Source organism: Oncorhynchus nerka, linkage group LG27 (genome assembly GCF_034236695.1).
Source record: "Oncorhynchus nerka isolate Pitt River linkage group LG27, Oner_Uvic_2.0, whole genome shotgun sequence".
Lineage (NCBI taxonomy): Eukaryota > Metazoa > Chordata > Actinopteri > Salmoniformes > Salmonidae > Oncorhynchus > Oncorhynchus nerka.
The window spans coordinates 71,093,589-71,118,872 of record NC_088422.1 but is presented as its reverse complement, the minus strand read 5'-3'; the positions used below and the strand labels follow the sequence as shown (position 1 = coordinate 71,118,872).

General features: G+C 41.7%; 2 protein-coding genes across 3 annotated transcripts; both read left to right on the top strand.

The window, feature by feature from the left end:
- The first annotated feature begins 805 nt into the window (after positions 1 to 805).
- On the top strand, positions 806 to 21,290 carry LOC115112274 (myocardial zonula adherens protein-like). Of its 2 annotated transcripts, none has more exons than XM_029639221.2 (14): positions 806 to 1,250; positions 2,256 to 2,336; positions 9,842 to 9,931; positions 11,492 to 11,659; positions 11,869 to 11,961; positions 12,077 to 12,190; positions 12,730 to 12,882; positions 18,086 to 18,211; positions 18,715 to 18,843; positions 18,968 to 19,062; positions 19,155 to 19,260; positions 19,418 to 19,501; positions 19,818 to 19,879; positions 19,978 to 21,290. In XM_029639221.2, the coding sequence occupies exons 1-14, from the start codon at positions 1,185 to 1,187 to the stop codon at positions 20,417 to 20,419; spliced, it is 1,809 nt and encodes a 602-aa protein (XP_029495081.1). In that variant the 5' UTR covers positions 806 to 1,184; the 3' UTR covers positions 20,420 to 21,290. The 2 variants fall into 2 exon arrangements, with proteins under 2 accessions (XP_029495081.1, XP_029495080.1); XM_029639220.2 differs by having other exon boundaries at positions 19,773 to 19,879.
- A 462-nt stretch (positions 21,291 to 21,752) lies between these two features.
- polr2m (RNA polymerase II subunit M) lies at positions 21,753 to 24,426 on the top strand. Its single transcript, XM_029639222.1, has 4 exons — positions 21,753 to 22,112; positions 22,427 to 23,038; positions 23,165 to 23,396; positions 23,727 to 24,426. The coding sequence occupies exons 1-4, from the start codon at positions 21,991 to 21,993 to the stop codon at positions 23,868 to 23,870; spliced, it is 1,110 nt and encodes a 369-aa protein (XP_029495082.1). The 5' UTR covers positions 21,753 to 21,990; the 3' UTR covers positions 23,871 to 24,426.
- The last annotated feature ends 858 nt before the right edge of the window (positions 24,427 to 25,284 follow it).

Here is a 25,284-nt window from a genome sequence, read left to right as displayed (position 1 = left end):
AGGTGTAGACGATTAAAGAACGCATTGTGATCTGAATACCGCCTCTGGAGGTAGTCAGGGACCCATTGTATCTGGATATCAGTCAAGTGTAAACAGATCTGGATGGTCAAACCATTTACCACTAGAAAAGGCCTGGCCTCGAGGGACCCCCCTTCGAGGAAGTGATGAGTCTTTTGGACGTGAACATTCTGACAGTCTAATAAATACATTTCATATATGCTATTGCAAAAATAATCATTGGTTGTGTTTATAAAGGTCTTAGGTAACATTAAAATATTAAAGAAAATCTATTTAAAATAAAACAACCACTTATACACCACAATTCAATACACCACAACGAAGATCATTAATTAATTATTAATTTGTTAAGGGCAGGTCTTCAACAACATTTTTAAACATTTTTCTTCTTCTGAAGAACAGAATGGCATATTTTGAATTTAAATATATTACAGTACTTTGAGTGTTTTGCATACAGGGAGGCCCCAATAAATCTGATCACAATGTGGACACATTGGACGGATAAGAGACACATTTTAAAACCATGTTTAGATCTGACCAACTTTGATCAGATAGTGATTTGATCATATTGATCAGATCACAAAACCCACAGGTTTGGGCATGGTGTAAACAGGGCTTTGTAAACAGGGCTATGTGCCATAGAGCTCCACCTGTCCATGATTGTGAGGGCCCACCCTGTGACAGCCCAACCCAGGTGGGAGGCGCAGAGCAAGAGAGTGGCTGAAATGTGGCCCGACAGGTCTGATGGGAGGCTCAGGGAAAGAGAGAGAGAGAGAGAGAGAGAGAGAGAGAGGCAGTCAGCCAGGTAGAGTCAGGTGCTGTCTACAGTCTGGGACAGTGTCATAGTTCTATACAGTAGCAGAACAGTAGGGATTGTGTGGAGCTGGTCTGTAGTCTAGCCCCTGACTGACTGGCACTCAACAGGAATACCAGGCCTTGTTCATCAACTGGAAAATGAATTCTACATAACACTGAAGAGAGAAACTTGTCAGAGTGGATCTTTCTTTCCCCTCCCCTCATGTTCATTCACTCTCTAGTCTCTCACACAGTGGCTGGAGCTGGGGGCTGTGTGAGTTTGTACAGTAGTCCAGAAAGAGAGTGAGAGGAAGAGAGGGAGGGAGAGAGGAAAAGAGATAACAGGGGAGTGGACAGAGGCCAGGGGAGACATGCTACGCTACAGCTCACCAGGATCGGTCACCACCACCGAGGACAGTCCAGAGCAGCCCAGTGAGGTAAGGAGCCCCAGGGGGCCACTCTGTCCCAGGATAGAACCCAAACATCACTCATTCGCCTGTCAGATGAGTAGCATGGCGTGTTGGTTTGTGTAAGTCAGTGTGTTTGTAGACTATCTGGTGTTTGTTTGCTTTTGTCTCCACTCCCCCCACTCCCCGTTCACTTTTCTCTCTCTCAATCTGTTTTCCTCACGTCTGGCTGCTCAAGGCTAGTTTTCGTAGCATGTCTACATCACAACTAATCATTCTCACTTTTTGAGTGTTGCCGGTATGTTGGAATTTTGCATGTGGCTCAGGGATACGTGTATCTGTTTGAGCTTGTAATGAGAGCCGAGTATCTGGGAGGCAGGGCTGTCATGTTTATTTGATCAGCCCAGAGTGCAAAGCAGACAGCGTCTTTAAACTGCCAATAAAAGCCATTCTCACAGCTAATGAAGTGACACCAAAGGATTTATAGCCAACATAAAAGCCAACATGGAGTTGGATTAATCCTTATGATGATTATGATGATTATGTTTCACTCTCAACCAAGAGATTGCTTTAGCAATTACAGTATGTTAATCAGCTCCTAGGGCACCTTGGTTCTAAAGGGATGTGTTGAACTTGTAAACAAGATAGTGCTAGCATGAAGTGGTATAAGGCATATTGATGCAGTTACCTCATTGCAGTTACATTTGCATAATTTTTGTTTGTGGTGTCACAGTCTATAATTATAAATACTGATGGTGACCTGTTGTATTTGGACCCCATCAGAAACATTCCACTGCTTATTGTAACACAACAATCAGGCTCATTACAACACAAATGTTGTGTCTCACATGCTAGATCACATTATATATGAACCAATCCATTTTTATGTCGTAAAGAGTGACACTGGGTAACACAACACATTTTAATTTTCATCCAACTATGACATTGATTACTGATGCATGAGCTTGAACTGAGTGACATTGACATTTTATTTTTATGTCTGTGTGTGTTTCTATCTGTTTTTGATTGTCCCAGAGGAGGATCCGGCGCCTCAGACTAACTCTTCATACAGGAGACAATGGACAGAATGAGACCAAGAAACCAACCTCAGACACAGTGAGTCTCAAAATGCACACCCAGTCAGCCTCACACACCCAGTCAGCCTCACACACCCAGTCAGCCTCACACACCCAGTCAGCCTCACACGTCTTCATCTTCACCACCCTATGGAGCCTGGATTTATCTTTTCTCTCTCTCCCCTCCCTTAATCTTTGCTTCCTCAACCTGCAGTCTGTATGCTCTGCCTCTCTCCCTTTCTTATTCACAGCTCTCTATCCCTCAAACACACTCAAGTCAGGTGAGAATTGTGAAGTAGGAACCAGCTTTGATTCAGTTCTAGAAACATTCCATGGACTGTAGCATTCGGGGCGGCAGGTAGCCTAGTGGTTAGAGTGTTGGACTAGTAACTGGAAGGTTGCAAGATTGAATCCCCGAGTTGACAAGGTAAAAATCTATTGTTCTGCCCCTGAACAAGGCAGTTAACGCACTGTTCCTAGGCCATCATTGAAAATAAGAATTTGTTCTTAACTGAATTGCCTAGTTAAATAAAGGTTAAAAAAAAACTGTTTACACAATACAGAGACGAGGAAAAGATGGAACCACTGAGATTTACTGCTGTTACATTATCTGGGCTGTTGGTTATGCAATTGTATCCACACAGGGGTGTGTACAGTACATACTGTAACGAGTGCACTGAGAGTCGGGAAGCAAGTTCAGGGAGTGAGTGTTTTAACAACGCACAGACATGAAAACAGAGTCAATAACACCTGAGGAAAAGGGAGTGACCGATATAGAGAAGATAATCAAGGAGGTGATGGAGTCCAGGTGAGTGTCATGAGGCGCAGGTGCGCAAGACGATGGTGACATGTGTGCTGGATAATCAGCAGCCTGATGACCTAGAGGCCGGAGAGGGAGTATACATGACACATACACAGCTGTGTCTGATTTTCACAGTACGCTGCACAAGGTTAGGAGCTGCGTGTCCATTTTCATCTACAGTAGAACTCTCTTCAGCATGCACAAGCCTAGCTGACAACAGGATTACACAGAACCGCATACTGTTGTCTGTTTTCAGATGCCGTATGTCATATATAATGTACACGACACATGATAACATCATACTGTAACATTTTGTTGGTCGTCTTATACAAATGTTTAGCCAATAAACAATCACTAAACAATCACGGAACTCTTTTTAATGACATGGTACCTACTTAGTACACATGGGTAGCCTACGTCATAATAAAGGCAGGCATGTTGTTTGCCAGAGGTGGTTCGCCGTTTTGCTCTGTTTGTGTTGAGAAGCTGTGGTCTGGCAAAGTTACATCAGCTAGTTTGTAATGTAAGTGTTTGACAGCACACAGTGTGCTGCTTAGAATCACATTGAGGTTAGGTGAAGAATGATTCGGTCGCTCCTCCACAGAGACTGAGATAGTGACAGAAAGCAGAGAGATAGGTCCATGCTGTTCTTTGTACCTTGTACACTGTTTCTCTAACCTGCCCCACCCCTTTGCCATCACAGTTCAGCTGATAGCAGCGTGATTAATGGTGTAATCTGATGGTGTTTCCCTTCAGAAAGCTGTGCATGTTTACAGCATTACTACTGATGAAAGACGACAGCCAGGTCAGGGTTGAACAATGAGCAGCACAGAGAAGAACAACGTTGGGCCCTAGTTAATTAGGACCCAGAGTTTTTCCTGGTTTAGTTATGTGGTCTGGAAATACTCAGGGCCCTGCTGATGATACTTCACATCTGTGCCAGTCGTATGAGGGCCGTGCCACTCTGCCATGGCCAGCTGTGCACTTCAGACTGCAATGTGGTATCAGTCTGTGCTGAAGCTAGGCCCACTTAACGAGCCACCCAGCACTAACAAGAGCAGCGCTCTGGAGCGGCCAGGACACATCGCACATTACATGAATAATTATCCCAGCCCATTAACTTCAGAGACCATACAGATAGAACATAAACAGAGGATTAGTATGTAAGAACGTACAGTGGGAAAGGAGGAGAGAAGGATGATCAAAGTGCCTCCTCCCCTCCAACCACATCCCCTCTAGCTTCCCTTTATCTATTGACTTAGCAGGCATGTTGAAGGCAGCTGACATAACTCTTCCCTTGTTGTCAGGGTTTCATTCAATAATGCCAATTCAGTATTCATCAGTACAGTATTTTGAGTGAATCAAACAATAAGCAGATGATGTCACTACGACCTACATCTGAAAATAAAGGTCAGCATCAAACATGGAGAGCGACTATCGTAAAAGTCTGTGGGCTGTCCTTGACAATAGATTATTTGATGGTTGAACTCGCTGTATGTAGATGTTATCTTCAGAGGAATTGAAAATATAGGTAACAATAGGGAACACTCCCATATTGTGCACATATTCTTGGTTTGTTAGTCATTTGGAAGTGAAACCTGGGTAGCAGGAGACAAAAAGACTGTGGTGTCGCAAAGAGATGGAGAAGACGAAGAAAGAAAACATATATGACAAGATAGTTAAGTGAAGGAGGGAGGAAACATCTTACATTTAAGTCGGAGATATCATGTTTTGGAAAAGGACAATGACGAAAGTGGTGATCTACCATGAAATTAAAAAGGGCGTGTCCTGTAACCCGACACTCCGTGTGAGACAGGCTTATCAGTGACTCTGACCTGGATGTGGTGTAATGCATCTGCTCCATGTGAACTGCCTGGAACTGTGGCACAGAGGTGCTAGACTGAAAGTTTATACGCCTGCAATGTAAGACCCCCACTGCCACAATGGGCTTGAGTCAAAGGATGGTGTTTTTGAAGTTAAGGCATTTTAATCAAATGGGTTACATTAGCAAATCTTTTTAATTCTACATGACATGTACTGTAAGTTCCACATACAGTTGAAGTCTGAAGTTTACATACACCTTAGCCAAATACATTTAAACTCAGTTTTTCACAATTCCTGACATTTAATCCTAGTAAAAATTCCCTGTCTTAGGTCAGTTAGGATCACCACTTTATCTTAAGAATGTGAAATATCAGAACAATAGTAGAGAGTATGATTTATTTCAGCTTTTATTTCTTTCATCACATTCCCAGTGGGTCAGAAGTTAACATACACTCAATGAGTACTTGGCAGCATTGGCTTTAAATTGTTTAACTTGGGTCAAATGTTTTGGGTAGCCTTCCACAAGCTTCCCACAATAAGTTGGGTGAATTTTGGCCCATTTCTCCTGACAGAGCTGGTGTAACAGAGTCAGGTTTGTAGGCCTCCTTGCTCGCACACGCTTTTTCAGTTCTGCCCACACATTTTCTATAGGATTGAGGTCAGGGCTTTGTGATGGTCACTCCAATACCTTGACTTTGTTGTCCTTAAGCCATTTTGCCACAACTTTGGAATTATGCTTGGGGTCATTGTCCATTTGGAAGATGCATTTGCGACCAAGCTTTAACTTCCTGACTGATGTCTTGAGATGTTGCTTCAATATAGCCACATAATTTTCCGCCCTCATGATGCCATCTATTTTGTGAAGTGCACCAGTCCCTCCTGCAGCAAACCACCCCCACAACATGATGCTGCAACCCCCATGCTTCAAGGTTGGGATGGTGTTCTTCGGCTTGCAAGCCTCCCCCTTTTTCTTCCAAACATATCTTTTTTATTTTATTTTATTTTTTTACCCCTTTTTCTCCCCAATTTCGTGGTATCCAATTGTTCCTCCAAACATATCAATGGTCATTATGGCCAAAAAGTTATATTTTTGTTTCATCAGACCAGAGGACATTTCTCTAAAACGTACGATCTTTGTCCCCATGTGCAGTTGCAAACCGTAGTTTGGCTTTTTTACGGCGGTTTAGAAGCAGTGGCTTCTTCCTTGCTGAGCGGCCTTTAGGTTATGTCGATATAGGACTCATTTTACTGTGGATATAGATAATTTTGTACCGCCTTCCTCCAGCATCTTCACAAGGTCCTTTGCTGTTGATCTGGGATTGATTTGCACTTTTCGCATCAGTATGTTCATCTCCAGGAAACAGAACGTGTCTCCTTCCTGAGCGGTATGACGACTGCGTGGTCCCATGGTGTTTACAGTATACTTGCATACTATTGTTTGTACAGATGAACGTCGTACCTTCAGGCGTTTGGAAATTGCTCCCCAAGGATGAACCAGACTTGTGGAGGTCTACAATTTTTTTCTGAGGTCTTGGCTGATTTCTTTTGATTTTCCCATGATGTCAAGCAAAGAGGCACTGAGTTTGAAGCCAGACCTTGAAATACATCCACAGGTACACCTCCAATTGACTCAAATTATGTCAATTAGCCTATCAGAAGCTTCTAAAGCCATGACATAATTTTCTGGAATTTTCCAAGATGTTTAAAGGCACAGTCAACTTAGTGTATGTAAACTTCTGACCCACTGGAATTGTGATACAGTGAATTATAAGTGAAATAATCTGTCTGTAAACAATTGTTGGAAAAACGACTTGCGTCATGCTCAAAGTAAATGTTCTAATCGACTTGCCAGAACTATAGTTTGTTAACAAGAAATTTGTGGAGTGGTTGAAAAACGAGTTTTAATGACTCCAACCTAAGTGTGTGTAAACTTCCGACTTCAACTGTACATGTCCTAAGGAAAGGAAATAAAGCTCAGGGCACAAAGCAGAATTACAGAGCTATATAGCACAGTGGAGTCTTTCATTAAGCAAGCAATTTTGATACACAGCCAAGCTTAGATAGTGTTATGTAAATTCAAGTAGTGAATAGTACAAGGTGCTATCTAGAACGTAAAATTATTATTCGGCTGTCCCAATAGGAGAACCCTTTGAAGAACCCTTTTTGGTTCCAGGTAGAACCCTTTTGGGTCCCAAAAAACCTTTTCCACAGAGGGTGAGAGTTCCCAAGAGTTCTACCTGGAACCAAAAAGGGTTCATCCTGTGGGGACAGCCGAAGAACCCTTTTCTTTCTAAGAGTGTAGAAGCAAATATTGCCCATTGCTTTCAATTTTGAGTTCTTCAGACTAGGCCTCTCTCATCTGGTTTTCCATGAATACATAACACTGCCAGTTCAGTAAGGGTCAAATTCCTTTGGCAGGACATGAAAACTGTTTTCACAGCCCCTTATCTGACTCGATAGAAGAAGAAAAATCTGTGTCTGTTGCAGCTACAACTTCAAAGAATCCAGGACAAAACTGGAATAAATGCTCCCTCTGCAAACATGCTGAAACACCTATATTGTAATATTTAAAATGCAATAGAGGCTGACATATTGAGTTCTTTCAGAGGGTGTGTACAGTACTGGCCATAAAACATAATGCCGGCCATTCTTCTCTCCCATCTGTTGGAATTCACATTGCCTATTTGGAGCGCCTCATAATTTCTCGTCAGCCTGCTCTCTCTGTGGATTATCTGGTGTGGAAATGTGAAGCAACGTCGAGCTCAGGAGACCATGAAACAACAGTGGCGTCATTGTTCCCCATCTCTTATCTCTGCTGGATGGGCGAAGGACACATTCTCTCTCTGGCTTGATGGGCTGCAGAGTAGATGTTTTGGCTGAAGTTCCACTGAGCTAATATTTATTTAGTATGGAAGCTCCTATTTTCTCTTCTTAGAAACAAGAGCTTTTTTATACAGTACCAGTAAAACGTTTGGGCACACCTACTAATTCCAGGGTTTTTCTTTATTTGTACTATTTTCTACATTGTAATAACACATATGGAATCATGTAGTAACCAAAAAAGTGTTAAACAAATCAAAATATATTTTATATTTGAGATTCTTCAAAGTAGCCAACCTTTGCCTTGATGACAGCTTTGCACACTCTTAGCATTCTCTCAACCAGCTTCATGAGGTAGTCACCTGCATTTCCATTAACAGGCGTGCCTTCTTTAAAAGTTCATTTGTGGAATTTCTTTCCTTCTTAATGCATTTGAGCCAATCAATTGTGTTGTGACAAGGTAGGGGTGGTATACAGATTTGGTAAAATACCAAGTCCATTTTATGTCAAGAACAGCTCAAAAAAGCAAAGAGAAACGAAAGTCTGTCATTACTTTAAGACATGAAGGTCAGTCAATCCGGAACATTTCAAGAACTTTGAAAGTTTCTTCAAGTGCAGTCGCAAAAACAATCAAGCACTAAGATGAAACTGTCTTTCATGAGGACCGCGAAAGGAAATGAAGACCCAGAGTTACCACTGCTGCAGATGATAAGTTCATTAGAGTTAACTGAACCTCAGATTGCAACTCAAATAAATGCTTCACATAATTTAAGTAACAGACACATCTCAACATCAACTTTTCAGAGGAGACTGTGTGAATCAAGCCTTCATGGTTGAATTGCTGCAAAGAAATGATTACTAAAGGACACCAATAAGAGGAAGAGACTTGCTTGGGCCAAGAAACATGAGCAATGGACATTAGACCGGTGGAAATCTGTCCTTCGGTCTGATGAGTCCAAATTTGAGATTTTGGGTTCCAACCATCGTTTTTTTGTGAGACGCAGAGTAGGGGCACAGGTGATCTCCGCATGTGTGGTTCCCACCATGAAGCATGGAGGAGGAGGTGTGATGGTGTGGAGCTGCTTTGCTGGTGACAGTGATTTATTTACAATTCAATGCTCACTTAACCAGCATGGCTACCACAGCATTCTGCAGCGATATGCCATCCCATCTTAGTGGGACTATCATTTGTTTTTCAACAGGACAATGACCCCAAACATACCTCCAGGCTGTGTAAAGGCTATTTGACCAGGAAGGAGAGTGATGGAGTGCTGCATCAGATGACCTGTCCTTCACAATCACCCGACCTCAACCCAATTGAGATGGTTTGGGATGAGTTGGACCGCAGAGTGAAGGAAAAGCAGCCAACAAGTGCTCAACATATGTGGGAACTCCTTCAAGACTCTTTGAAAAATATTCCTCATGAAGCTGGTTGAGAGAATGCCAAGAGTGTGCAAAGCTGTCATCAAGGCAAAGGGTGGCTACTTTGAAAATCTAAAAAAGATTGTTTAACACTTTTTTGGTTACTACATGATCCCATATGTGTTATTTCATAGTTTTGATGTCTTCACTATTATTTTACAATGTAGAAAATTGTAAAAAATTAAGAAAAGCCCTTGAATGAATAAGCATGCCCAAACTTTTGATTGGTACTGTATATCAATTACCATCCCGTGTTGTTGATGTCTGTCATCAAGGAGTGTCCAGAAACTAGGCTTCTCCTAGCTCTTTCCCCACAAGGCTTTGCGGTAGTCCAAAACATTCTTTAAAAAATAAATGTATGGGTTATGACTAAGATGTGGTCTAAAAATGAGTATAAGGACGGTTCCCAGTGATCAAAACTACAGTAGACTATTTTCAACAAAGATGGTAATCTGTCATCAACAGTTTGATGAGAACAGGTACATGATCCATGCATTTAATGATCTACCCTTTAGCCCATATCATTATCTGAAAGAGGGGAATGCATTGTGTACATTGAACCATATCATTTGCAAACAAAATATTACAAGCATTCAGTGATAATCAGGTTAGAGGGTTGTGAAATATCTCCATACATTGTGAACACACAGTTTGTTTGTTTCTGTTTGTCTTCTCAGCAAGAGGAGAAGGTTGTCAACGGAACGTGGAAGAAGAAGAACACACTCATCCAGAGAGAGAGGCCAGCTGGCAGTGAGTCACCTGTACAGGTAAACTATCCCAACCACAACATAAAAAGCTAACATGGTTTCCTACATAGAGGCTTTTGAAAGGGAAAGTTACAGAATGTTATGGTGAGAATATGGGAAGTGACTTCCTGAATTTGTGGTCAACTCTGCTATTGGCGTGTGAAACACAAATATGCAAACTATGCACTGTATGTAAACAAGAACATTTAGAACCTTTTGTATTATCCTTGATATAACCTATCCTCAGATAATTCTAAGTATTGATTTCTGTGTATGTTAAACAAATGTTGTCGATGTGTAGTTTTGGGTACAACCCTCTGCCTCTGGTAGAAACAGAGGTCATATGGACCTATGTGCACAACCTGGTCTCAGAGCATTTCGTATTATTCTGTACGTGAATTCAAGTCTCTCAATTTTTGTATGATATGTTATGTTTCGTATGGTATGTATTAATTTGGGGATATCCATCACCCACTTCAAATTACAATTCATATTATATGTTATGAATTTTCAAAACCTACAATATGTTAGGAATTTACTAAATGTATGATATGTTACGAATTCTAGCTAGATGGCTAACGTTACCTAGCTAGCTAATGTTAGGTAGGCTGGAGTTAGGGTTGGGGTTAGGGTTAAGTGTAGGAGTTAGGTTAGGGTTATAGGAAGGATTAGCTGAAAGGGTTAAGGTTAGGGTTAGTGGAAGGGTTAGCTAAAAGGGCTAAAGGGAAGGGTTAGTCAACATGCTAAGTAGTTGCAAAGTAGCTAAAAAGTAGTAAGTAGTTGAAAGGTTGCGAATTAGCTAAAATACTAAAGTTGTCCGTAATGAGATTTGAACTCACAATCTTTGGATTGCTCGACATTTGCGTTATCCGCCCACCCACAATACTTTTGTGTTTGCCTTAGGTAACCATCTGACTTATGTAACCATACCAAACGTAACATATCATACTAATTTGAGTGTCCCAAATTTATCGTCAAAGGCAAACAGATTCACCTTTCATCGTTTATACTGGAGTCTGTGGCATAGTAGGGCGGGCCATTGTTTTGGCTCCTCTATTGTTGAATAATGTAGGGTAGATAACAGACTCAAATGTGGACTGGCTGCCTGTCTGATCATAACAATGGAAACATATTGCTTCTTCACACAGTAAGACGTATTCATTGTGAGACTGATAAGATTCTGTATCTGTGTCACCCAGTGGATTCCTCTCATACTGTATGTTACTGTAAGATAACATAAAGGTGCTAGAGCCACTTCTTGATACTGCTGAGCTACAAAGGACCTATGTCAGTGTGCACCTGTGCTCCTTAAGAGCCCTGTTGGAGAGGAACAATAGCAGGGAGACAGCAGGAGCTCATGTACTGGGTTGCAGAAATATGACACCCTCACTACACCCTGTTTCCATCCCTGCTTCCCAACCTCCAGATTCAAGTGCTCAGCAGCAATGCTCGAAATACCTGGGCATGCGCACATATGCAAACGCACAAACACTCACATAGAGGCGAACACACACACATCTACAGGCTGGTAGAAAGTCTGCCTAGATAGAAACCTGACCGGGTTGATCCTGTCTCCCTCAGCACCTCAGTGCAGCGACCAATGGGGAGCTAGAGACGTCGCTGCAGCGGCAGCACGGGCCCAAGGTGTACGGTGTGTTGCAGGGGACAGGCTCGGATAGACAGCAGGAAGTGATGGCGTGCGAGTGGTCTGTCAATCACCTGAGGGATGAGATGAGTTACATCAAGGAGGTGAGTGGAGATGGAGAAGATAACGATGAAGCTGATCCAAGTTAAGGAGTGTAAACAGAGCAGAGGCCTACAGTACAGTACACCTGACAGGCCTGCAGGGTATCCAAGAGCTAACACCAGGATTCTGTAACATGGACAATATTATAGATTTGCTAATTAAGCAATAAGGATGGATTACTCGAATCGTGTGTTATCTCTGTGCTGCACAGGTGCGAGATTCCCTGGAGAAGGTCAGAGAGCGGATGTATGGCCAGTTTGGAGGAATGCAACATTCGATGCAGAAACTATCACAAGACATCAGGGTAAGTAAGACAATACACAAAGGCACACATGACTAATAAGACAGCTAACAGCTTCTTATAAGCACAAAATGGATACAAAATCTGAGAATTGGGTGTGCCATGTGTGTCTCTCCAGACTGCCAACTCCCAGAGGAAGACTCTGGAGAAAGAGGTGAGGGTTCGGACTGCAGCCATGGACAGCTTTGACCAGATGAACAGCTCCCTCATATCTGCCAACATCGACCTCCAGGTACAGGATCAACAACACTGTCAAACAGGCCTGTCACTGTCTCGTCACGGCCATCCCACTGGGCACCTACGTCAGTTCAATGTCTAGTTTTGATTTACATTTGTGAATTCAATGTGAAATCAACCAAAAATGTCACCCTGTGATTGGATTTAAGTTAAAAGTTGGGTGAAAAAAATATGAAATTCCTGTACGTTGATGGCTTTTTGCAAATCCAATCAGTTTTCCACTTTGATTCAACATCATCACATAGAATTTAGGTGTTGAAATCACGTGGAAACAACATTGATTGAACCAGTTTTTGCCCAGTGGGATGTCTCATAACCCCCCCCCATGGAAAGTCTTAATCCTCTTAAACAGAGATGTGCAGCACTATACTTAAGGATATCCTGTCTGGTTCATTATACATGTTTGTTTTATAAAGTAGCTCGAAGCTGTTAATCTTAGTTTCAGTGTATGACTCAATCTTTCTGCTCATGATTGCTGCATGCAATAATGCCCATGGTTGGTATGAGGAATTAAAGAACTAGCTTCCTTTGCAGAAATCTCTACTAGAGAGCTGTCACAATCGTGTGGACACCCGGGATGAGATGAAGAGCCTGAGAAGCTCCTTTCAGCAGGCTGAGGAGAGGCTGAAGGAGAGGGAGAAGCAGCTGGAACTTGCCCAGGCTGAGAACCACACACTCAAACTGAAGGTAGAGTACTAATGTAAACACAGCACACCAGCACCACACAGTGGCACAGGCCTGGTAAGCGTTTGCTTTTTGTTTATGGGGCACAGTTTACTCTAGTCATTAGTGATCACAGGATACACCATCCTCACCCTGAACGAGTGCCATGAAGTAGCAACGGTCATCACAATTGTTAAAATGTTATAAAAACAATTCCAATAAATGCAAAAGTTGGACACCGGATGAAAATACTCAAAACATTTGGAATTTTTTTAATCAATTTGATGGATAGTCTAGTCTAGTGGGTAGGATTCGGTGCTCTCACCGCCACGGCCTGGGTTCGATTCCCGGTCAGGGAACACACTATTTGGCTCCCGAGTGACACAGCGGTCTAATGCACTGCATCTCAGTGCAGGAGGCATCGCTACAGTCTCTGGTTTGATTCATAGGGCAGTGCACAATTGGTCCAGAGTCGTCCGGGTTTGGCCGGGGTAGGCCGTCATTGTAAATAAGAATTTGTTCTTAACTTACTTGCCTAGTTAAATTTAAAAAATACATTTAAAAATTTGACAATTAATGAATGTTCAGGGATTTTGGTGGGAATTCAGGTATTAAATTGGTCAAATTTGCAGTTATATACACATTTTCTAATGGTATCAGTTTCTTATGTGTGCTAAAATAAAGAAAATGATTTGGGCTTCATTTGTGTAAATACACTGGGTGTATTTGTATATATAAATGTACTTATTAACTGGATGGTTCGAGCCCTGAATGGTGATTGGCTGACAGCCGTGGTATATCAGACCATATACCACGGGTATGACAAAACATTTATTTTTACTGTTCTAATTACGTTGGTAACCAGTTTATAATAGCAATAAGGCACCTCGGAGGTTTGTGATATTTGGCCAATGTACCATGGCTAAGGGCTGTGTCCAGGCACTCCGTGTTGCATCGTGCACAAGAACAGCCTTTAACCTTGGTATATTGGCCATATACCAAACCCCCTTGTGCCTTATTGCTTAATTTAAAAAAAAAGTCATATTGAGATTAAAAGTCTATTTTACAAGAGAGCCCTGTATACATTACAATAAAAAATATAACAATAAAACATACACATATATGTGTATAAAATAATATAATTCAGCACACCATAACAAAATAAACATATTTTAAAAAAGCAATCCCATTGAACTACATAGAGGTCCTCAATCAATAATTTAAACTGCCTGAGTGGCACCAGCACATGTAACTGCAGTGAACTCTGCAGACTGTTCCACAAATTAGGGGCAAAAAAACAAAATGCAGATTTGACCAAATCTGTGGAGACTGAAGAAATCTCTACTGTTATCCATTCCTGAGAATGGGTTTGGTAACTTATGATTCTTAACTTAATGAATAAAGTTACATATGAAGGGAGTTTCTGTAATATTGCTTTGTAAATAAATACGAGTATGCAGCTCTCTTCTTACAGACGGAGAGGTCCATCCCACATTTTTATACAGACTACAATGAGTCCTAAAATTGTCCCTTGTGATAATAGGTATTGCGGAATGGTAGACTGTGTCCAAGGGTTTTAAAACAGAGGTTGCTGCATGCTGCATGCACAATATCACCAACATCCAATACGGGGAGAAGTGTTGTTTGAACAATCTTTCGCCTATTTTCAATACTGAGGCATGATTTATTTCAGTATAAAAAAACTATCTTGGATCTTAGCTTCTTAGTCAGATTTTCTATATGCGTTACGAAGGACAACATCAATCCAGACACCCAGGTACTTATATTGAGAAACAACCTCAATTTGGGCTCCATTTGTAGCGCAAATACGCAGGTCCTCAGGGTCAACATTCGTTGAGAACAGCATGAGCTTGGTTTTACTTGTATTTAACACTAATGTAAGATCTGTAAGTGATTTCTGAAATGAATCATTGCCATGCTGAAGTTCATGAATGGCCTGCTGCACCGAGTTGGCACAGGAATACAGAACTGTGTCATCTGCATAGAGATTAATGTTACAAGTATTAACAGTGTGTCATTAATATACAAGGTGAACAATAATGTCAAACCCTCAAACTCTGAGGAACACCTTTTTGAATCTCAATAAATTCAGAATTAACCCCCTCTGTCAAGCTGACCTGAGTTCTGTCGCTAAGATAATTCTGAAACCATAAACAGGCTGTATATCCCAGGCCTATTCTTGATAACTTCTTCCGCAAAACAGAATGACCAACAGTGTCGAATGCTTTGACAGGTCAATAAACAAGGCAGCACAGCTCTTTTTAGCATCCAATGCATTGACAAGATCATTAACAACTAGCGTGGCTTCTGTGGCAGTACTATCTATGCCCAGACCTAAACCCTGATTGGTTTATATTAAAAATACAATTATCAGATAAAAAGGAACGAGGTTGTACATTAACCAAGGATTCAACAATCTTAGCTAAACAAGATAGTTTTGAATCCCCACCGTAATGGAGTCGCAGCGCATATGCAGATTTCCATGCTTTTGGAATAGTTCCTGGTAACAATGTTAAATAAAAAAACGTGGGCTACTGAACCAGCAATAAAAGGAGATGCACACTTAAGCAGACCAGGCTCCAAATGATTAGCCACTGTGGATTATTGTCTAATGTAACTTTAGACCGTCCCCTCGCCCATACCCGGGCGCGAACCGACCCTCTGCACACATCAACAACAGTCACCCACGAAGCATCGTTTACCCATCGCTCCACAAAAGCCACGGCCCTTGCAGAGCAAGGGGAACAACTACTTCAAGGTCTCAGAGCAAGTGACGTCACCGATTGAAACGTTATTTAGCGCGCACCACCGCTAACTTGAGAGGGTTTTTTACTCAGTTATAAAGAATTCTTATCACTTTACAAGGTCCCTGTAACACCTAAAGATTTTGCAATTGTTTTAGATGCCATTCCCTCAGGTGTTGCTATGTTATTCAGGAACATGTCAAGACCTGACACTCAGAGCCTACCTTCTATTGACCCTGTTGACTCATCAATAGGAAAGATTTGTTTCTCTTTTGGTCCATTCAACAACAGAGCGATACGATCTTTGTTTCAGCAGGATGTTGTATCTATACCTTATGTCATGCCTTATTGGAATGGATTTATTGATAATATCTGTTGGAAAAAAGTTTGGATGTTGCCACAAACATACCTACTTGTTAAGGAAAACATCAACTCAAATTGTTCCTTTTGTAACGACCACCCAGAAACAGTTGTGCATCTTTTTTGGCATTGTATGCATGTAAGAAAACTGTGGCAAGACATCAGTAGGTTTATAATTGAACACATTTATGAAGATTTTACACTATTGTGGAGAGATGTACTGTTTGGATTCTTTACATACAATAGAAATAAGCGGAATCATTTTTATGTAATTAATTTCATTATTCTTTTGGCCAAATTTCATATACACAAATGTAAATTTACAAACAGAAAACCACATTTTCGTACCCTACAAAAAGAAATTGAACTGTATTTTAAGACGGTTAAATGCTCTACTAACAAAAAAGCTGTTAGAATTGTAAGTATATGCATGTCCCTTAAGGTCCTTGTGTAATTGTAATGTGATATTGTACCCCCTAGCTCGATTGTCCATTGTTTGTAATCTATGTATGCTTGTGTTCCCTCATGTGCTTTATGTATTGATTTGTTGTTAAAAAAAATTTTTTTTTTAAAAAGTCATCCGTAAAAAAATAAAATAAAAAAAAAGCACCACCGCTAACTAGCTAGCTATATCACATCCGTTACATTAGCATCCAGGACTTCTTTATCAGTGAATTTCTGAAAAGAAAACTCCTGACCAGCATTTTCTGTATCATTCAATAGATTTCCCCCATCAACATCTACTCTTTTGAAGAGCTGGTTTTGAAATACATTTAAATATAAAGCCTGCAGATATAAAATGGTGATTAAATGCATTAATGATATCAATTTGGTATGTAATAGGGCCAGAATCTAAATGAATTTATTGGGGGACTTATCATCTTTCCAAAATGTAGCTGGGTTCCCTGTGCATTCAGATAGTGTATTAACATAATAATCAGCTTTGGCTTTTTAAACTAGTTTTACACACAATTTCTCAATCCCCTGACAGACTGCCAGTCTGGGCCGAGTCTGTGAATCTAGTTTTGGCCCAGGCAGCATCTCTGTTGTGTATGACTCTGATAGCTCTGGACTGAACCAGGGGCAAGACCTATTTTTAATTCTCAATTTTTGCGGCACAATCGGTAACGCGCTGGACTACGGGCTAGAAGGTCAGAAGGGAGACCTGCTCCCTGCTGTTTCATTACATTGCTGTCAGAAGTGGGATCGGACCTTGCATCCACGACAGTGCGTGTGCTTGTCTGGTGAGCGCGTCCCAGACGACTCCGCCCTATGGGACTCCCAATCACGACCAGTTGTGATACAGCCCAGGATTGAACCAGGGTCTGTGATGCAGTGCCTTAGACTGCTGTGCCACTCGGGAGCTTTGGGTCTATAAGGAGCCCTCGGCATTCTATGGAAAAATCTCTTCGCGCTATGGCAAAATGTGAAGAATTGCAGTAAAGAATTGTGAATAATTGCTTTAAAACGGCAACTTTTTCTGTACGCCCCATTGCAAAATGTGCAGAATTGCATGAAATTAACTCTAAAACGTAAAAATGTTCTCTCCACTGTCAAGAGGGGGGCTGCTAAAATGTTTTGCTTGCAATGTGGTAGGAGGCGTTGTACGCACATGTGGATACTTCGGCCCCTTATAATAAATTCATATTTTTTGTGGCCACACCCCCATCAAAGTTGACCATCCCTGCATTGTATGATTGATATCTCTCTGTGGCTTACTCCGTTCTTTTAATTTACCTCTCTACTTCAGTCTCAGAATGCTCTGCTTGATTTCACACATTTCATGTTCTGGTTGTTTCATTCAATGTTCGATTGTGACTCCCCTGATCCTTTGACTGATTGGCCTTCTCTGACCTGCTTTGTCCGTTCTGACCACTGAACACTCAACTTCAATTCTATGTGATGATGAATGACATGTCATTGACAGATAGTTGAAGCTCAAAGAACCAGTCCTCCAGATTTGAACTATTAACATTCATGCCGGACTCACTAGAAAAATACAGAATCAACAGACATTTCTACATGAATGTTCTTTAGCAGGTCTTTGTATCGTCACAATGTTGTTTGAAATGGACTGATAGATGTGTGCTTGTGTTGTCCAGGTGGAGTCGTCTCAGGAGGCCAACAGCCATGCAGTGCAGGAGGTGACAGCGAGGCTACAGAGACAGTATGAGGAGAGACTTCAGGAGGAGCAGAGGAAACACAGAGAGGAGATAGAGAAGCTACAGGTACTGCTGAGTCTCCTTCTGATATCACTTCGCACAAGCCACTGGCTGAAGAGAAAGGGCGGTGATCGGTTAATCATGCGAAAACCAAGGCCGGTGATGTTTTCACCATCTTACATATGAATGAAAAGTGTATATGTAAACCACAGGAGGCTGCTGATGGGAGAACAGCTAATAATTATGTCCGTAATGGAGCAAATGGAAGGGAAACCATATGTTTGATACCATTCCACTGATTCTGCTCCTGCCATTACCATGATCCCGTTCTCTCCAATTAAGGAGCCACCAACCTCATGTGATGTCAACAGAAAGGTTTCAGTTTCACTCTGCTCATACAAGTGGTATGAGTCTCCCTCTAGTGGTACAAGTAACTCACTATGGTACTGTTAAATGTAGAGTAGCCTAACTTCCAAGTGTTGATATGATAATGAGCCAAGATTAAATTGTATGTTCTCTGCCTTAAAGCTTTTAATATATTTTGTTTACCGTCAATGTTTTTCAACTAGGCCCAAATTGATGAGTATATTAGGCGATTAGAGGAGGCAGAGAAGAATGCTAAGATTGCGGAGGCCAAGATCGCTGAAAGGGACCAGAGGATCAGTGAGGTGGAGCGCCTGCTGGACTGTATGGGACAGGTAAGACCCAGAATAACGCATCCAATAATGCAATAATGCATGCAACATTATCTTTATATCTATAGTTTTTAGGTGTAATATGTCCTTTGGGCAAGAATACTATAATAATATGTATTTTTTGTAGGAAAAGGGCCATCTTCAGAAGAAACTGCAGGAATGTGAACAGCGTCTACGCTTGATGGAGGTGACATACAAAACAGATGCAACTGTAGCAAAGAGGTACAAATGCCAAAACAAAAATAGCATTTTATATGTTCCATCCCATTGAAATGTATATACTGAAGTGATAACACTATAATTAATTATTACAGTTCTCAAAAGTTGGAAGAGGAGGCAGGGGAGCTCCGTGAGAGAATCAAACACCTGAATGACATGGTGTTCTGTCAGCAGAGGAAGGTCAAAGGCATGATAGAGGAGGTGAATGACTAAGATATGTCTCTCTCTCTCTCTCTCTCTCTCTCTCTCTCTCTCTCTCGCTCTGTCTCACTGTCAATGGAAACATGAGTACACTGACATATGAATGTTATACTGATATGCAAAGTTTGTTTCTTTTTTTCATCTTGAAAATGTAAAGGTTGAATCATTACGAGCTAAAGTGGCACAGAAGGACATGTTCATCTCAGAACTTCTGGACAGAATTGCTATTGTGGAGTGTGAGGTAAGACTGGACTGCGACCACACTATGTACTGTCCACTTCCCGAACATTATGAATGTTGGTGTGGTTTTCAAAACTTTAACTTTATGGATGCATTCATGTCCAGCGTTCTCCTACGTTTCGGATCGTCAATCTGTGTGTTGTCCTTTGACATGACTCTACCTCTAAATTCAGTGTTGCACCTTTTGTGACATTATCTGTCTCTGTCTGGTCCACTTGGATTACATCACATCCACCTCATTTGCATGATCTGACTTTGTTCCTTCCTCCTAGAATAATGAGTTAGAAGACAAGCTGAAGTATTTTATGTCTGTACAGAGTACGCCAAGGGAAGTTGTGCAAACCAGAGAGATAGGAGTGGGCTGTGATCTGCTCCCCAGGTATGAACCACTGGTTCTACTATACACGTGTCTTCATTTCCTGTAGTTGGGTTTCTCTTTTAAGTTTCTTATTCTGTTTTCTCATTTTACTTCCACAGACCTGAAATACAAGGGTATGAGATTGAAACTAATGTCCAACCTCCAGCAGCACATTACCAACCCAGACAAACCCCAATCCACCCCTCTTCTACAGAATACCTAGGACAGTCTAGGACATTCAGATCAGGTCTACCGCCACCCAGCAGACTGGAGTCTAGTTTACTGAGATACACTCCTCCTGAGTACAGCAGGTATCTGTCAACCAACTCCTCAAGATCCTTTGGAACACTAACCAGTCCAACCCTGTTTACGTCTGGCCCTCTAAGCCCTGATCAGTCCAGTACAGAAGAGCCTGCCTCAGTTCCAATCACAGATAAAGCCTCAAGTCCAGAGACGGACATTTCAGCCCCATCCTGTTCTCGACCAAGATCAAGCCCATCCAAAATCTACACACCTTTCATGAAACTTATGGAGATAACAGCAAAGATTAACATTGAGTAATCACATGAATAAATACTTTTTATGAAAGCTATTCAGTATACTGTATAAGGGAATATGTTGCATATTGTGTAAATAGTCTACTGTTCTGTAAATAATACTTGAAAGTATTCAATTATGTTTGGTTTTGTTTACAGTTAATGTTCTTGTATGGTTTATGGACTTCTGAATTCACTATCATGTATGAAGGTTTAAATTTATACTGTATCTTTTTCTAACATTTTTAGTTTGCTCTCTATAAATTAGATGCAATATTATTTTATTATTAGTCAAATTATGTACAAATATGTAAAATACATATACTTTGTGCCTTTATTAACAGCTTTATCACTGATACTCCACAACTGTGATGATAATCGTTTTTAATTTTTAAATTTTATCTATTGGATAATATTTAACTATATCTGACAAAACTGAAGAACTGTATTTCTACTGACTGCCATCCCTGAGCCACTGGTATAAGTAATTTGTCTACACTGCCAGGACTGTGTATATGAGAAGTTATGATAAGCATGATGTGCCTTTCTTGAATGATACTCATCCAGCGCATACTAATGAAATCAGTGTATGTTTTATTATTATTATTAATTATTATTATATGACCCTGCTCGTCGTCTTGACCATGTTCTGTTATAATCTCCACCCAGCACAGACAGAAGAGGACTCCTCTTCTGAAGAGGACTCCTCCCCTCATAGCCTGGTTCCTCTCTAGGTTTCTTCCTAGGCCCTGGCCTTTCTAGGGAGTTTTTCCTAGCCACCATGCTTCTACACCTGCATTGCTTGCTGTTTGGGGTTTTAGGCTGGGTTTCTGTACAGCACTTTGTGACATCAGTTGATTTAAGAAGGGCTTTATAAATACATTTGATTGATTTGACTTTGGAAATGTGACATTGTGGTGTTTTTATAATCATTCATGAAAATGGTCATAGTCCAGTGGCTGAAATTGTTCATTTTGTGAAGCTTTCAGGGAGGTTATATGTAGCATCCAATTGTTTATATATACACTAGATGACTATAGAGGGTACTGTGTTGAAGCCACCATGACTCCATCTTGGCACTACATAGCTACACCGTTTAACATAATATTTTTGGAACCTATAGAAATTCATTTATTAATGTCTACATTCGTTTTTGCCACAATTATTCTATTAGCGACACTGTAATGCATACTTTTAAATTATATTGTGTGAGCTAAACGTAAAACGCTCATCAATAATTGACTGTAGGTAGGCCGTGAATGGCCTCACACACCAGTACAGTAGGTGGCGGTGTATGCACCTAAACGTTGGATGCGATCCGCCAACCAAATCCTAAAGCAAAAGAAGAACAATATTGAAGGTATCATACTTCCGTACTACTTCCGGTTACAATGACAGCGCGCGAGCTACGTAGCTACCAAAATACAAGTTCTAGCTAACAGGCAGCTGAATATGAATGTATATTTTATTGAACAACATAATCCCGTTAAGTGTAACGCTAATGGACTAACTAAGTCATGTTTTATAGGGTAATTTGAGCTATTCGGTAAGCTTATTTGGGCGGGTTTTAGACTAGTAGCTACTAGCTTGCTAACAATGTCCTCGTCATCGTGGGCAGCTCCATCAGAACGCCAGGGGCAAGTGGGGGATCTCAAAACCAAGAGCAAAGAAGAACTTGGTGAATTACTGTCACGCCAAGATAAATTATTATCTAACAAGTAAGTAACTTCATATCATTCATCTGCCAGAAGTGAACTCATGGTTAGTCTCTACAACAACATTACATTATTCTAGAAACTTCCAGCAGTTGCCTAGACAGTGGTGCCAGTTTTGGCGCTTGTGTGTATATACTATCCACCTGTAGGCTAGCTAGCTGACGTTACTTGAACTAGGGAAATGCCTTTTACCCTGAACCTGACATTCCTTTGTTTTACTATCACTGCCAACTACATTTTTTAAAAGTTGAGCTGAAAGCAGTAGTTAATTATTGGCTATCTCTTGTTGACAGACAGATTTGATATGTTATCAACAGGAGGTTTATACAGACCCTTCCAGACAAAGGGAAGAAGATCTCAGACTTTGCAGAGAGAATATGCCTTGCTCTTGCCCACAATGAAGAAGAGGAGAGGAAGCAAGATATGCTGTCATCTGTCAGGACAGAGCTGCAGTCTAAATACCAGCAGGCTTTGACACAAAGACAACATGGTAGCCAGAATAAACCAGGAACTTCCCAACATAGGAGACAAGCTGGGGACACAGCTCCTGGAAATGTCCAAGAATTGGATGTCTCACCTCTGTCACCTAATGTTCAGGAGAGCAAAACAGTTGACACGCTGAAAGAAGACAGTGTGTCCAAAATATCTGCTGCTGGAACCATGAATATGGCCCAGGCTGGTGATGATGCAGAGGTCTCTCCAGACTCTGACAGGACAAAAGAGAGCGACCTAGCGGAAGCCTTGCAGAGGGTCACTCTGTCTGACCACTCAACTGGCTCGAGTGGATCCCTTAAAGACACATTCAACAGACCTGCTACTGGCAACCCCTTCCTTGGAAGGCAGCCACAGAAGAAACCACACTACATAGAAGTCCTGGAGAGGACTGAGAAGGACCCGGTTACGAGGAGACAGAAGTACAAGCCTAATCAGTAAGTCCACATTGTATGAAAGTATGAGAATACTGTATAGTTCAGTGATGCTGCCTTTAGTTATGGAGATACACTAATATTCTCACCTACTAACTCTTATATTAACTCTTCCTGTAATGTTTGCAGGTTTGCCCACAACACTGATGGCTCCCCGTCAGGGTCTCTGTCACCCAACCAATCCCCTGGAGGCTTATTACCATCACCGGTGCTCTCCGTTGAGGCCAGGAGGGAGCGAGACAGGAAGCACATTGATGACATCACTGCGGCCAGGCTCCCACTGCTCCACTATGGCCCTGCCCAGCTGCTGACACTGGAGCAGTCAGCTGACCTGCTACGCGAACAGACCAGGAAACACCAGGTGAGTGGCCCCTGGGTCTGTCTGACACATCACACCACAGAGCAACATTTAAGGTATGACCAACAACACCAAAATGCTCACTGCTCAAGGTAACAGTTACCCCACAGATTACATGAGGGAATGAAATGTGTTATAAGTGTTGAGGCAACGTCTACTTAGCTATTCCATTATCACCACAAAAACATTGCTCATCTGATGAACACTCCCTATGCTACTTCCATTCATGGTATAGCATAGCAGCCTAATGCTTACTGCTAAGCACTTGCTCATTTTCCAGGTTAATTACCCTTTCAATGTAAGCATCTTTCCTGAATTATGTGTTTCCCTCAGGAGTTGCAGGCCAAGCTGGCAGCCCAGAAGCTGTCTGAGGGGCTGAGGTTCAGCACAGGGAGCTATGTTGTGGAAGGGGGCTCGCTGGGCGCCTACAGGGAGGTTCATGACGACGGAGCCCAGCTCTCCTCAGAGGAAGACTAATCCAGGGGGCCGCAGCAAGGAAACTCTGGTGACCCCTGACCTCTGAGACAACAGTCTCTGTGCCCTGCATCAGGACCTATGGAAGGAAGGGGATTGGCAATTCAAAGACTAGAGCCCTGCTTGAGGAGATGGAAAGGGTCATGGGCATCGGGTGGTTTTGAAGGCACAGTGGGTGTCCCTGTCTTGTCCTGGGAGGTAAATTGTGCGGTTCTTGGTTCACCATCAATGATTCACTGAGTTGTCACCCAGTCAGCATCCTGTCCAGTTTATCAGAGCTGCCACAGAACCTTAGGCCTCCTGTTGGGTGAGGATGTTTTAGCCTCTTGCAGGGAGCATTAGGTATGCTATCTCACCATGTTGTCAGAGAGTAAAAGATCAGTTGTGTGATGAGGCTGCTTACAGTATTGTCTGGTATTGTTGACTCACTTGTTGGTTGCATTTCCAAAAGACTGCAAAGTAATGACTGTCTGCATGTGAGAAACATAAAGAAATGATTTTTGGGGTGATCTTTTTCTACAGTGTTTCTTATTGAAAATAAAACTCTGTTCTTACCATATTTTGGTTGATTTTATTCTAGAAATGGGAACAAATCATCATAGCCCTAAGTTCTGCGAGCTCTGAAAATAAAGGTGGAAGCGGTTAATTGCGATGGAGCAGTGTGCTGACATTTTCCAGCAGAATGTTTTCTTAACCCCGCCACAGTTTGATGAGAGCTATGACTCAGCCATCATTTAAACCCTGTGATGTTATCAGTGGAGAAATCTGTGACACGCTTTAGAAGATTAATATACGGTCTAGTGAAATATTGCAGCTTGATGGAATCGGGCCCAATGGCTGAAATACATCTGGCTTGCATTTGGCTCATGTTACTTCCCGGAGTGGCAGGGTATGATGGGATGGCAGCAGACTGACATGCCATTTTTCAGCTTTTTAGTTTTTTTTTTACTAATGCTGATAAGGAGTGCCAACAACATTAAAAACTCTTCCCAAACATCTATTCCCATCACCTCCAGTCCAATCCTCCCTAATTGTTATACAGACCCGTTTTAACTTTAGTACGATTCAGGAATTTTAATGAGAAGGAGAGAAGGGATTGAGGCGAGCACAGTGGGGAAATGAGGGAGAATTCATGTCGGTCTGTCTGAGCTCCATAGTTGATGCTCCTTGATAACCCCTGGTAATTGCTGTTGAGCCATTGGTGGGAGCTGCTATAGAAAAAAACACCATCTGGCTGCTGTGTGTTTAGACACAGGTCTGATGGACTCCAGAAAGCTCTGCTCGAACGTCCAATAATAAATATGTCAGCGAGCTCAGGAGAGGATCTTCCTCGTACTGGTATTAATTAGGCCTACCTTGCTTACATAAATGTGGAGACCGTTACCAATTACGGGGTTGCATTTTTCCTACAGCTTTG